The sequence below is a fragment of the Leptinotarsa decemlineata genome, unplaced genomic scaffold, assembly GCF_025532065.1.
Source record: "Leptinotarsa decemlineata unplaced genomic scaffold, Ldec_3_MD MMD2_tig00026314_RagTag_RagTag, whole genome shotgun sequence".
NCBI lineage: Eukaryota > Metazoa > Arthropoda > Insecta > Coleoptera > Chrysomelidae > Leptinotarsa > Leptinotarsa decemlineata.
The window spans coordinates 9,277,737-9,292,001 of NW_027412684.1; the positions used below are offsets into that span (position 1 = coordinate 9,277,737).

Sequence of the window (14,265 nt, forward strand, 5' to 3'; positions counted from 1 at the left end):
GTAAAATTGTACAAAGAATTGAACCAATATTTATCAGAATGTTGGTGAGTGAATGTTGATTCGTCGGCAGAGAGAACCCTTCACTGGCCATATCCACTGTTATGTTGGGCAAAGAATCAAACCAAGCTCGACTTGAGTCGGGCTTTCGAAACCATTGACCATAAACTATTGTTTGATCAACTGGAAAGAGTAGAAGTAAAAGGAATAGCTGAAAATTGAGTGATTCCATATCTTGAAGGAAGAAGTTGTAGTTCTCAACAATAACAGATTTGATATTCAGATCGTATATAAGCGAATGTCACAAGGATCACTTCTTCCACTTTTATTTATAGTATTTCCAAACGATCTCACTTGGACAAAAACAAATTCTGATATGCAGATGATACTACCGTCTGTATAAAAGACGCAAGACGCAGGATTTTATAGGGTGTGCCAACAAAAAGGCCCAGCTACTTCATGCTTACTGTTCAAATCATGGTTCATCCCTCAACTTATCACTTTCTCATAGAATCTCACTTACGAAATAAATGTATGTACCTATCACATTTTTTTAAATGGAAAATTATTTTTTTCATTGGATGCAGAATTTTTCCCATAAATCGTACAATATCAAACCAAATAAAATTAAATGAATATTACTAATTTTTTTTTCATGTTATGGTGTATATTCATGAATTCAGGGCTTAAGTTCTAGATATTTAAATTTGTCAACTGACAATCTACAAAACTAAAAAAGGAAGAGTTTAATGAAGGTTGATGATGAAACTTTTGTAAAATATGTTCGACATGTCTTCCATTTTCTTGAATGCATAGCTGAAGTCTATGTTTGAAAGACTGTTCTATCCTGCGCAAGACAGTTCTATTCTGCTAGATCACCAGTTTTGTTAAATCTGGTGATCTAGCAGGCCACCGTAGAGGCCCATTCCGTCCTATACATTTTTTGGGAAATACTTCGTTTAGATGATCTCTCAATTCTGCCGAATAGTGAGCAGGTGCACATAAATTTTTCCATTCATATGTCCCTGAAAAAAGTATGGACCAATTATATATTCTTCAATGATGCCCCTGCAGACATTTATCGACCACCTTTATTGATACTTCACCTGTCTCAATAAGTGAGGATTTTCTGTAGAATAATAATGGTTATTATGTTGATTTACAAATCCATTTTTATGGAATGTCGATTCATCCGACCATAAAATGTTATTGAAAAAATACTCGTTTCGACGAATTTTTCCCATGGCCCAATTGCAAAATCTCACTCTTTTCTCAAAATCGGCATACAGTAGCATGAGATGGATGAAAGCAATATTTCTTCAAAACTCGTTGCACTGATCTCTCACTTATATTCACTATTTCACCAATTTGTCGTTGACTCCTTCTAGGATCTTTTTCAACAGCAAGAAGAACTTGCAATTCATTATCTTCATTAGTAGCTTCATTGATGCGCTCATGTTTAGAATAATTGATACATCCGGTTTCAACAAATCGTTTAATTTTATTTTATTCGCTGAGGTTGTTTCAAACCGAAAAAATATGGCACAAATTTCGAGATCATCGAAATTATTGTAATTATTCGAGAACGTACTTTTTGCGGTGTAATTCAAAACTTGTTTATCTAGTAACAGGTAATTTTAGGCATGGGGCGATATTTTAAGGAAAGGCTTGGACAAAAACTATGCATCAAATGAAGAAATTGCACGGTGTTATATTTAGAGAATAAATGTGTTATAAACATTATATATATCTCGATCACAGTCGTCACATATGGATTTCACAGTAAAAAAATCATTGCTATTATGGCGATACGAGAGTTGTCATTTTTAGAAAAAAAAACTATAGGACACGCTATCATGTACAAAATTGAAACGAAATATCTTTCTTACATTCTCCAGTCGTCAAATGGATTTCGCTTTGAAAAAAGTCGAGTTTATGGCGTAGAAATAGGAAGAACGACCATTTTTCGAAAAAAAAAGGTTTTTTAAGAAAAACTATTGAACCTAGCCATAGGGAATACTTGATGTAATTTGTAGAGGTTTCCTTGGCGCTCCTTATGAATCAATAATATACAGGGTGTTCCAGTCAAAATAAGGAAGATTCTGCAAATTTTTGTTTACAATATGTGGCAAGCGGTTTTTCATACCCTGTATATCACAGGTAGATTTCTGATATATCGATTGAGAGATTTACCAATGTAGAATATTTGATCAAAAAAAAAATTCAATTGGACTTGGCACAACTTTATAATTTCAAATATTCTGAGTGACGAATATGGAAAAAAACCTGTCATGCTAGATATCTCGAAAACCGTCAATATTTTCGAAGTAAAGATATACATAAAGTGTGTTTTACTTTCTATATAGAAACCGGAAAAAAGATAAAAAATATAAGTTGACATTTGAAAAAACACAGTTGGGATCCGCCCAGAAAAAATTGAACACCCTGTGTGACCGCCAATATTTTTATTTTATCGAGCTCGAGTAATAAGGTAATATTATAGAAATTTAGATTCCTATCTGTTTCCTAAATAGAGATATGGAACACCGCGCCACTGTTGCAGGACCCTGTATATTTGATATAATATAATCAAAATAAAAATTATTTTTCGTGATATTTCAAACACTTCCATTCGTCCTTCACCTTTATCAATTTCTTATTTCAGTGCTATCAAATATTAAAGAAAGCAATGACTTCACTGAAAGGTCAACCTCAACCGAGTGGATATCCATTTCAACCAGTCCACACCTACGTCCTCAATCCTAAATCTATCACAATGGGTCAGCTTTATGGAGAATTCGATCTGCAGACACACGAATGGTGAGTTGAGATTTATCTTAGAACAGTTTCACATTGGCGCAACCCTTTATCGAGTATTAGTGACACAACCCGACTTGGGGCGGTTAGTAGAGTTTATATGATTACATTTTTTTCTGTCAAGGAGATTTGCCATTGAAAACGATTCCTCTCACGGAATTTTTGTTCTTGTGAGGGTGAAGTCATTTCAAGAGATTCATTTCAAGCCAGAGCAGAGGTTGCAAATTCCACTTATCAAGAAGATTCTTGTTATTACCTGAAGGGTGTGCTTCTGAAGATATGAGGGTTGGAAGTTCCACCGTCAAGAAACTTCTAGAATAGTCTGAAATATTGTTAAGCATTTCATAATATTCAGGAACTCTTCCAAACATACTGGAATGTTTGAGAAAAGCCTGGAATTTTCGGTAAAGCTGCTGAATATCCCAGATCATTACCGAAAGTTCTGGGTCAGTCCAGAACATTCGAAAGTGTTCTAGAGCATTCAATATCATTTGAAACCATCCCCGAACATTTTGAGATATTTTGCTATGTTCGGGAATAACCTGAATTATTTAAAAATATCCTGAAACATTCCAGATCATTGTAGAACAATCAAGAGAGGTTATATGGTTGCCCTCTTCCTCCATCCATGTAGAAAGTCTCTCTTGTCAACTGAAAGGTGTGCTTTTGAGTATATGAGGAATGAAATTTCCTTTAAGAAATTAGAACAGCCCAGAACGTTCGAGAGTATTACAGAATATTTCATGACATCCAGAATATTCTGGATTATTCAAAAATAGTCTGGAACTTTCGAGAACCTCCTAGATTATTGTGGGATGATCAAAGTATTATATGGTGTGGTATCTCTCTATCTCGCATCTGATAAGAAAGTATAGTTAGCTAAACCATATCCATCCAACAAGCAAAGCACCCCAAACAATGATAGATGCGTGATCAAAGCACAATCACCACCCATTTTTGCATCTATTGAGTAAAATGAACAAGCCTCCTCATGCGAGCTAATAAGATTTACCTGTAATCTCCTGAAGAAATTCATGTTATAGGATAGTCGTCATGGCCTGGCTTTACAGGCCATGATGACTATCCACTACGATGGCCATCTACCCGCATGTATGAAGCAATTACGTGGACTTTTTTAGGAATAGTTAGTCAACATCACTATGATAATTTTGGAAACAATTTACAAGGTGCTCGGTAAAACCGGTCAAGTTCATTCATCTTCAAATAGACATAATTCAAAGTTTTCAAATGGAACACCCTGTATTTTTTCATTTTTATGAAATGTTTCAACATTTCACTATAGTTTTTATTGAAGGTATACTATATGAAAAACATATATTTTACAAATTATACCCAGTTTTATTAATTGTTGTAACCACAAAAAATTCACTTACTTAAAATATTTTCAATATGAACAATAACGCATAATTTTTTTTTTATTGAATAGAGGGAGTCCAACAAATGTTCAAGATGGCGACCATTTTCTGCAACACATAATGTCATTCTTCTTTTAAACAAATCATCTACATCTTGTTTACTCACCCTGTATGTATGCTATAAGTGCATAAAAAACACAATCAACTATAAATCTCAGCAAAACTATTCCAACCCGATTTATGACGAACCAATCGATTGTTATACCGCTATTTAGGAAAAGTCACTCCCAAATCAGCATATTTTATATAGGTCCACAACTATACAGGGTGTAAATGAATAAGGAGGTGATTCCTCATGGGAAAAAAGATAGGATCTTCCATATAAAGAAATTTCATTGGAGCATCCCTTGTTAAGATACAGCCCCTTAAAGGGTGTACATAAAATTTGTATAACAATTTTTTTACAAGCACTAAAAAAGTTACAATGTTGAAATTAACCTGATGTTTTGTACTACCAGAAAGACACTTAGCCAGACATTTATTTGGTTCACCCCATGGTTGTAAGAAGTGGAAAACGCAACCCCCAAAATTTATTTCCAATGTAACTTTTGTCTTATCAATCCCCAAAATTTATTTCCAATGTAACTTTTTGTGTTATCATTTGTTTACCATTTGAAAATTCAGACCCGATAGCCTGTTTCATTCTGAACAAAAAATATCTCTTGGGTTTTTTCCCATAATAAACCAGTTCGCAACAAAAAATTATTTAAGGAACAACCACCGAGATACATCGTCATAAATGCGAAAATACGAAACTAATCTATCTAGTAGGTCGCTATCAGCGATAGTGACAATCAAATTGGTATGACGCTGTCAGTTTGTGAATTTTCGAAATTGAATTAATACTAATTGTGTATTGTTGTTTTGTTCTTAATTTGTCACTTTGATAATTCACTTGTTATTAAAATGCCATACACAAATGAGGAAATGGCTGATATGCATTACGTTTACGGTCTGTCGCAGGGAAATTGGTTAGAAGCTTCTAAAGAAAAAATGCTTAAATGTAACAACGGCAGCATCCTTCACATAGAATATTTGCTCGACTTCAACGATTACGAGAATATGGTACATTCGACAAAAGAACGCAGGATTGTGGTCGCCATCGAGAAATACGAATACCACAGCTTGAGGAAGCAGTACTTAATTTGATTGAAGAACAACCTACTACCAGTACTGGAAAAATTGCTTTCCAGCTAAATGTTGATCATATTACGGTATTTCGAGGAACAACTCTCATACCCTTATCATCTGCAACGAGTACAGGCACTGTTACCGCGAGACTTTCCGAACCGTCTTGAATTTTGCAATTGGATGCTGGAAATGATTAGAAGAAATTGTGACTTTCTGAAGACGATAGAATTCACAGACGAATGTATTTTTTCTCAGGACGAGATTATTAATTTTCATAATTACCACATATGGGATGGTGAAAACCCTCACGCTATTGTCGAAACTAACCATCAAGAACAGTTTTATCTTAACGTGTAGCTCGGAGTTATTGGGGATGATTTAATTGGGCCTCATTTTCTACCTCCTCGATTAAATGGTGAGGCATACATTCAATTTTTAAGAGAAGTGCATCCAGTACTACTGGAGGAAGTTCCTTTGGGCGTCAGAAGGGATATGTTTTTTATGCATGATGGGGATCTTGCTCATTTTAGTCAAGTAGCACGTCAGCATTTAACTGAAACATATGCAAATCAGTGGATAGGTCGAGGAGGACCAAAGAACTGGCCCGCTCGATCCCCGGATCTCAATCCTCCCGATTTCTCTATTTGGGGTCATGTACAGCATTTGGTTTATCGTACTCCTGTTAGCGATGTAGAGGACTTAAGAAACCGCATCATCGATGCGTGCAGGATAATCAGAGAGACTACAGGAATATTTGAGCGAATACGTGGCTCAATGCGCCGACGTCTAGACGCATGCGTAATGTCTGAAGGTAGACATATTGAACATTTACTATGATTTCTACATGTTGTGTGTTTTGTTATTAATAGTTTATTAATTAGTTTTGTTTATTACACTTTGATCGTTTAATACAGGTACTAATTACAAAATAACAATAAATCCAGTTCGCATTTATGACGATGTATCTCTGTAGTTGTTCGTAAAATAATTTTTTGCTGCGAACTGGTTTATTTTGGGCAAAAAAACCAAGAGACATTTTTTGTTTACAATAGAAAAGGCTATCGGAAATGAATTTTTAAATGATAAACAAATAATAAGACAAAAAGTTACATTGGAAATAAATTTTAGAGGTTGCGTGTTCCACACCTTACAACCATGGGGTAAACCAAATAAATTACTGGCTAAGTGTCTTTTTGGTAGTACAAAACGTCAGTATTGTAACTTTTTCAGTGCTTGTGAAGAAAATTAAATACAAATTATACAAATTTTATGTACCCCCTTCAAGGGTATGTATCTTAACAAGGGATGCTCCAATGAAGTTTCTTTATATGAAAGATCCTATCTTTTTTTCGAAGGAGTTATAAATGAAAAATAAACGAATGAATAGATGATAATAAAAATAAATAATGAAATAAAAAAATCACTCCTCAATTTTACTCAAAGTACCCATATGTTATTTTTGTATCCGTCAATGTGTTAATACAAAACAATTCAAATCACTAGACACGATCAGTTTGCACCTCTCCAAACGTTAAAACATTCAAAAAAACATTTAAAAAATATAAAAAAAATTACCCTTCCTCGTGCAGAAATATACATTACAAGCATTTATGCTTAGGTAATATCCGTACAGATTATATAATGCTATCTGTAACAACGATATATATATTGTAAAAATGACAATTATGGAATGAATAGTTTGATAAGATTTGATTTGTTTTGGGAACTGAATACCTACAAAACAAAAACAAAACAAAAACAAACAAAAACAACTATTCGAATTGAACTAGATGAACATAGCTCAGATTTGTGTACTTTTGCAACCCCCTTTGGTTGGTTTAAATTTTTGCGCCTGCCCTTTGGGATTTCTTGCGCACCGGAAGTTTTTCATTAAAAATTCAAATGAATTTTCAATATTCCTGGTGTGAAAATTTATGTAAACGATTTGTTGATCTGGGGTACAAATAAAATTAAGAGAATTTACTACGGTTCTTGGGATTAGTTACTTATGTTGGCAAATTCATTAAAAATGTATCTACTATGACTGCTCCCTTGAGAGAATTGCTTGGTCTTGGGAAACTCGACATGAAAATGCAATTGGAATGTTGAAATAATATTCGATTAGTCGTCCCATTTTGCAGAATTATGACCATAAAAAAACCCATAACAATATCAGCTGTTTCCTCCAAAAGTGGAGTCGTAGCTGTTCTGATGCAAAATGGTTTACCGTGTATGTACGCTAAGAAATCACTATCTGATGCACAAAAAAACTGGGCTCAAATCGAAAAAGAGCTCTATGCTTCAGTATTTGCATGTGAAAGGTTTCATCGATTCATATTTGGAAAAAATATCACTTCAGAGACAATATCACAAAGCTCTCGTGCAAGTTTTTGAGAAACCTCTTCATGCATGTCGACCCCGACTACAAAGAATGTTCTTAAGGTTGCAACGCTATGACATAAATTTTGTTTACAAACCAGGAAAAGACTTAGTAATTGCAGACACTTTATCTAGGGCATATATTCAGGAAAATATGGAAGAAAATGACATAGAAGAGGAGACAGAAACTCATGTTTGTTAATTACGATTAAATCTAAATGCATCTGATGATAAAATAAAAGAATTGAAACTTGTTACTTTCCAAGATAAAGAAATGCAAATTTTGACGGACTACATTAAAAATGGATGGCCTAAAACTATTAAACAAACCCATTCAGTAGTGAAAACATACTATAAATTTAAATATGATATCACAGACGCCGATGGTTTATATATAAAGGAAAAAAATTAATCATTCCTAAGAAACTGAGAAAAGATATATTGTGTAAAATACATTATAATCATATGGGTGTCAGTAAGTGCGAAAAAAGGGCTAGAGAGTGTTTTTTCTGGCCGTTCATGACTCAAAATATAGAGGATTACATTTCTAACTGTCCAACGTGCAACATTTTTCAGAAAAATAAACCGAAAGTGCCAATGTTGCCTCATCCAGTGCCGGAAAAACCTTGGGAAGCTTGTGACTTATTTCACTTTGAAACTGATGTATATCTATTAGTAGTCGATTATTTTTCCAAGTATATTGAACTGGCGAAATTAGAAGATTCGACTTCTTCCAATCAGGTTATTGTACATTTAAAATCAATATTCGTTAGACATGGAATTCCCTCAACTGTTGTTAGTGACGGAGGTCTTCAATTCAATAGTTATTATTTCAAAAAATTTGCTGAATCTTGGCAGTTTTCACATATAATGACTGGCCCTCTATATGCACAGTCAAATGGTCTTGTTGAAAGACATGTACAAACTCTGAAAAATATGCTTCGTAAGTCCCCAGCTGAACTTCTCATGTCTAGGTGATTGCGAGACCTATTACCAATCGAAAACTCATTAATAACACCAGAAATAATAATAATGCTGTTATATAAGATAGATTACACGTGCGCCAAAATAAACAAAAATATTTTTATGACAGAAACAGTGAAAATGAGGTACAAAATTTTGAAAATAATGAAAGAGTTTTAATAAAACCTAAATTATCAAATAAAATTTGGCAAGAAGGAATAGTAGAATTAAAAAGTTGTAATAGACCTAGATCATACAATGTGAAATTGAAAACTGGTAATGTTTTGGCAAGAAATAGTAAATTCATTAACAAAAATCATGTGTCTCATAATGATATTATTGATGATAATGATTCTGATACAGAAACATTTCTTGAATATGAAAACCATCACGGCGAGGGAAAGGAAGAACATGATGATGATGTCATTCATGTTCCTACTACTACTAAATCAGGTAGAATTGTAAAATTGCCTGATAGACTGCATTATGGATGACATTATGTTGTGAAATTTCAAAAGTATTTTTTTAGATTTTAGTTATGATTATTATTGTATTGTATTGTTGACAAGTTCTTTCGAATAAGGGAAATGTCATGTAAGTTCTAGATACGCCCTTGGCTTATCTAGGTTACCCATATTTCTTAGAATACTTTTTATGTTGTCCTCGATTCATGTGCTCGGATACGGCATTGTAAATAGATCAGTTGAAATATAAACGAGTATTATTTGACAACGTAGTGATCTGCTATGTCCAGCCTCATTCCAAGCGGTAGATTGGGGTGGACATTTCGGTTCATCCCCAGCCACCGCCTTAGATTGAGGTGACCAATTCTGTCCAGCCTCGGGATTGGTTTTTGTTTATTCTATTTTTGTGTTTGTTTCGTTCATGTATGTTTCCACGAGTAGCAAGGGAAGAGTTGGTCACCTCTGGCAGAGCCCTGCATTACCAGAGGTAGGCTGATTACTATGAGGTTTCGCCCTCCCCAAGGGGATCGTTAATAACCGCATATCTTCCTGCGGCCATTCAGCTGTCAGCCGTAAAGCCACATTAGCTTCCCGGACAGGGCCTCGCCTGGCCGTTCCTCTATCCGCCAGCTGGGGATGCGCCCGATAGGTAGCCCAATCCACGGGTTCCATAAGTGGCACTTTGCTATTTACATTTCATTTCATAAGTTTGGTAACTTCCAATTATGTCTAAAGTGGGCGGTTATTCATCAAAAACAAGCAAATTCCAAAATAAAATTCTACCTGCATTTTATGGATTTTTACGTTACTTTCAGGAAGCACTTTATATGGCCTAAGGCCCTGTAAAACGTGAGTGAATATTTGTGAAAGCAAAATACTGGTATAGTATTTTATTTTTTGGCTGAAGTATTGAAAAGTTTCAAACTTTTGCTACCAACATACGGTGGCTTAGAAGGTTGGCCAACGACAAAAACATCAGTCTTGCAACTTCACGAGTAACACTAAGTAAGGTTTCTTTGGAGGAAAAACTAGATGTGAGGAACGGTTCAGTTTTGAAGTGATTAACGAAGTAATTTCAAAGCATTTACTACAAGAAAGTTATAATGAGTTGTTTCTATGACAACGTCTTTCACCGCTTCCCTCATTCCTGGGAAAAAATAATTTTCAAAGTATTTGTATATTCATTATGAAATTTCTGTTAAAACCACAATAATTGTAACGATGAAACTCGATATAGCTAGACGAAGGGTGAAATTATATAATCATAACTAGCTACCCATCCACTGGCAATTTGAGGGCATGAATAAACAATGATGAAAAGGTAATTCTGTTTTATAGACGCGTCTTTTCCCCTGCGGCTAGCGCCGCAAAAATACTTTCTTATTGCACATCTACAATATGAAATGAACTTACATACAGAATTTTAGCCTCCGAAAATATACCGGTATGTAGAAACAGTGATGAAAAGTTAACTTTATTTTATGAACGCGCCGTTGTCCCTGGCGGCTGGCGCCCCCATTGGAATATTTGAAAATTTATTCTTACTGCACATCTACAGTATAAAACGAACCTACATACAAAATTTCTGCCTCCGAAAATATTAGTCTAATCAACAAGTTCAAAAACATGAAAAATAGAGATAAAGTCCTAAAAATATGAGCTATAGCTCATTCGATTCGGAGTCACCTCTAGAAAAATGTTTTTGAAGGATTTTGGTGCAGGTGAAAAATTGCAATTGTTATTAACAAAATGAGATTAAAAATATGGTATTTAGTTTTTTATTAATAACTCAAAAAATATCAATATTTGAGCAATTTTGAAAAAAGCTCGTTGAAGAGAAGGAAATTTCCGATAAAAAAGTTTCAACTACCGAAACTCTATCTCCCTTATTTATAATTTTAATTTGACTTTGAAAATAGGGTTCCGCGGCGCTGTTACGGCATGCGCGCGCTGCCGCTAAAAAGAATTTATCAAAAGAAATAACTTTTTTATAACATGAAATGTCATTTTAAAAATTTGAAGAAATCTAGTATCTTCTTAACAGTTGAATGAATCGAGTCCCGTAGAAAAAAAGGTTTATCACTATTTTTCAAAAAGTTATTCAATTGTTAACTAACAAATTTTTTCCCAATCTCCGTTGGCACAAATAATGGGATAGAAGGTATAAATAATTGGCTTATAAATTTTAAACTTCGTGGAGCCCTTTTGATATATATACTTCATACTATCCTGCGATTAAAGTTCATAAAAATTAATGAATTTGTTAATTATGATTTTTTATAACTATTGCAAAATGAAATATCTGAAAATTGTTGATGAAATTTTTTTTCCAATTGATATTTAGCTATGTCTGTTTTCACATTAAACAATGGCAGTGATTAACATAGGATATGAATTTTTTACATGATTTGTTCATTAAATTGTTTTAAACAAATAGAGAAATTTCATATTTTTGAAAAAATTTATTTGCTATTTTGTTGTTCAGAGATAATTAAGATTAAAATAATTAATAATTCCAATTTTCAATTGTTTAAAATCGATTTTTTATATTTCGATTGTTTAAATAATAAGTTAAGAAATAATTTTGCTTTCAAAAATCATAATTTACACTTTCGAATAGTTTGGCAAAAAAAATTGTTCGTTATTCAATTGTTTATCAGTTTAACAATTTGTTATAAACAAATATTGACCAACGTTATATTTTTTTCTGAAGCAGAAAAAAATTATAGAAACAGCTACAATTACCGTATCGTATGACATCAGAAAGTATAATAAAAAAAATCATGGCACTTTCTCATATATAGATGTTTTTTATATTTTTTTTTCTGCTTCATAAAAAATATAACGTTGGTCAATATTTGTTATTAACTAATTGTTAAACTAATTAACAATTGAATAATGAATGCATTTTTTTTGCCAAACTATTTAAAAATGTAAATTATGATTTTTAAGAGCGAAGTCATTTTTACACAATTTATTTAAACAATCGAAATATAAAAAATTGATTTCAAACAATTAAAAATTAAAATTAAGAAAAATATTTTTTTTAATCATAATCATCTCTAAACAACAAAATAGCAAAAAAAATTTCCAAAAATATTGAATTTCACTATTTGTTTAAAACAATTTAATAAACAAATCAAGTAAAAAATTCATATCCTATGTTAATAACTGCCATTGTTTGATGTGAAAACAGACATAGCTAAATACCAATTGGAAAAAAAATTGTATCAACAATTTTGAGATATTTTATTTTGCAATAGTTATGAAAAATCATAATTGACAAATTAATAAATTTATATGTTGTTTAATGTTATCTGGAAGTTTGTTGAAAATTCAATGTTCTATATAATTTGAAGCATAGTATGCAGTATTCGTTCACGAATGGAGTTCAAATTTCTCAGGCTACCTACATGCGATTTGCGATTTCTTCATTTCTTTGATGTTGGTACACTCGTTTCAAACTTATGTTCATACTTTTAGCTGTTTAGCATGATCAGTTTATTGGTGAAAGGCATAACAGTTAGAAGTGTTTTGAGGGTTCAGCGATTTTCACCTATCGAAAAAAATGGATTCAAGAATTTGCATCAAATTTTGTATATAAAATGGAATTGAATGTTTAGAAAAACATGAAATGTTAACAGTGACATACGGCGAATGTACACTGAGTCAAAAAAATGTTTAACAACTGTTACTTTTCTCAGAAGGTCAAAAATATGTGAATTGACGATGGTCGCCCTGAACGTTTCATGCCTCAGCCACCATATTTACCAGATTTGGCCCCCTGCGACTTTCACCTGTTCCCAAAATTGAAGACATCCATGAAAGTATGGCAATTTGCAACAATTCAGGCGATATAAACTGAATAATAAATTGATGGATGTAGCCGTTACCACGTGCTAGAAAATAATAATGAAGAAAAAGAATTGAAATTTTCTATGTTTTTCACCACTTTTATTTGTGACTAACGTTCAACTGAATCGCTCAAGGACATATTAAAAAGCTCATATCAGAACTTCTTTGAGGATTGGAAAAACGTTGGCACAAGTGTATTGTGATAAATGAATAATTTTAAGAAAAATGAAAATTCATCTTAATCTTTGAACAAAGAATATATTGAGTGTTAACCTTTGGTAGTATAACCATAAATAACTTCATTCAAATGGAAAAATGACTTGTTTTCAAAAATATATTCAGATATTTGTAATATATATATATATATATATATATATATATATATATATATATATATATACCGGGTGTTCCACATTTTATGTGACAGGCAATATCTGGTTTGTTGAAGGCGATACACAAAAATGTTTCATACAAAAGTTTTAGGAGTTCATGAGAGCTATATTTTGATATAATTTTAAAATATACAGGGTGTTTGGTGTAGGTGCTACAGACCAAAATTCCATTTTTTAAAATAGAACGCCCTGTATATCATTACATATTCAGATGCTACGTTGAATTCTGATATCATTTCCTGTTTGGTTTTTGAAATTCGGTTACGACGTTGTTGAGTTATTGCTTAAAATGTAAAGTCTTGAGAACGACTATTATTTTTAAAAATATCTCATACAATTATTCTCTCTGCATCCGATCACATGAAAATTAGTCAAAATTTTGGGTGTTCGAAGTAATGGTTTCATTTTTGAGTTGTGGAATTCAGACAGGAATCATTTTGAATATGAAACAATTGCGAAATTGAAAGAGGTGTATTCGAAAACAAATCTTTAATTAATAACAATGTAAATAATATAACTTGATAAATCATTTCATAAGAATGGTAGGTACCTAGAAATAAGTCATAAAAATTATTCAAAGGGATGCCCATTAGATATTATACAGGCTTCGAAACGTCGAATCACTTCTCTCGTACAAGTCGCTCTTATAATATCAGGCGTAATATCACTGCACGCTAGTCGAATTTTCATTTTCAGATCATCCACATTCAAAGGGGGAGTAGTGAAAACAATATCTTTTAAATAACCCCATAGAAAAAAATCAAGCGGTGATAAATCTGGGGAACGAGCCGGCCACCGAATTGGACCCTTATTACCAATCCATCTATTTGG

The 14,265-nt window shown here is 32.9% G+C and overlaps 1 protein-coding gene across 3 annotated transcripts in view; it reads left to right on the plus strand.

Annotated features, from left to right (window-relative positions):
• The window catches only part of LOC111506098 (dynein axonemal heavy chain 1), a 290,072-nt gene that overhangs the window by 120,444 nt on the left and 155,363 nt on the right, over window positions 1-14,265 (plus strand). For all 3 annotated transcript variants that reach the window (XM_074181742.1, XM_074181740.1, XM_074181741.1), the window contains exon 26: window positions 2,663-2,817. In XM_074181742.1, the coding sequence (XP_074037843.1) occupies window positions 2,663-2,817 (155 nt within the window). The remainder of the gene's footprint in view (window positions 1-2,662; window positions 2,818-14,265) is intronic.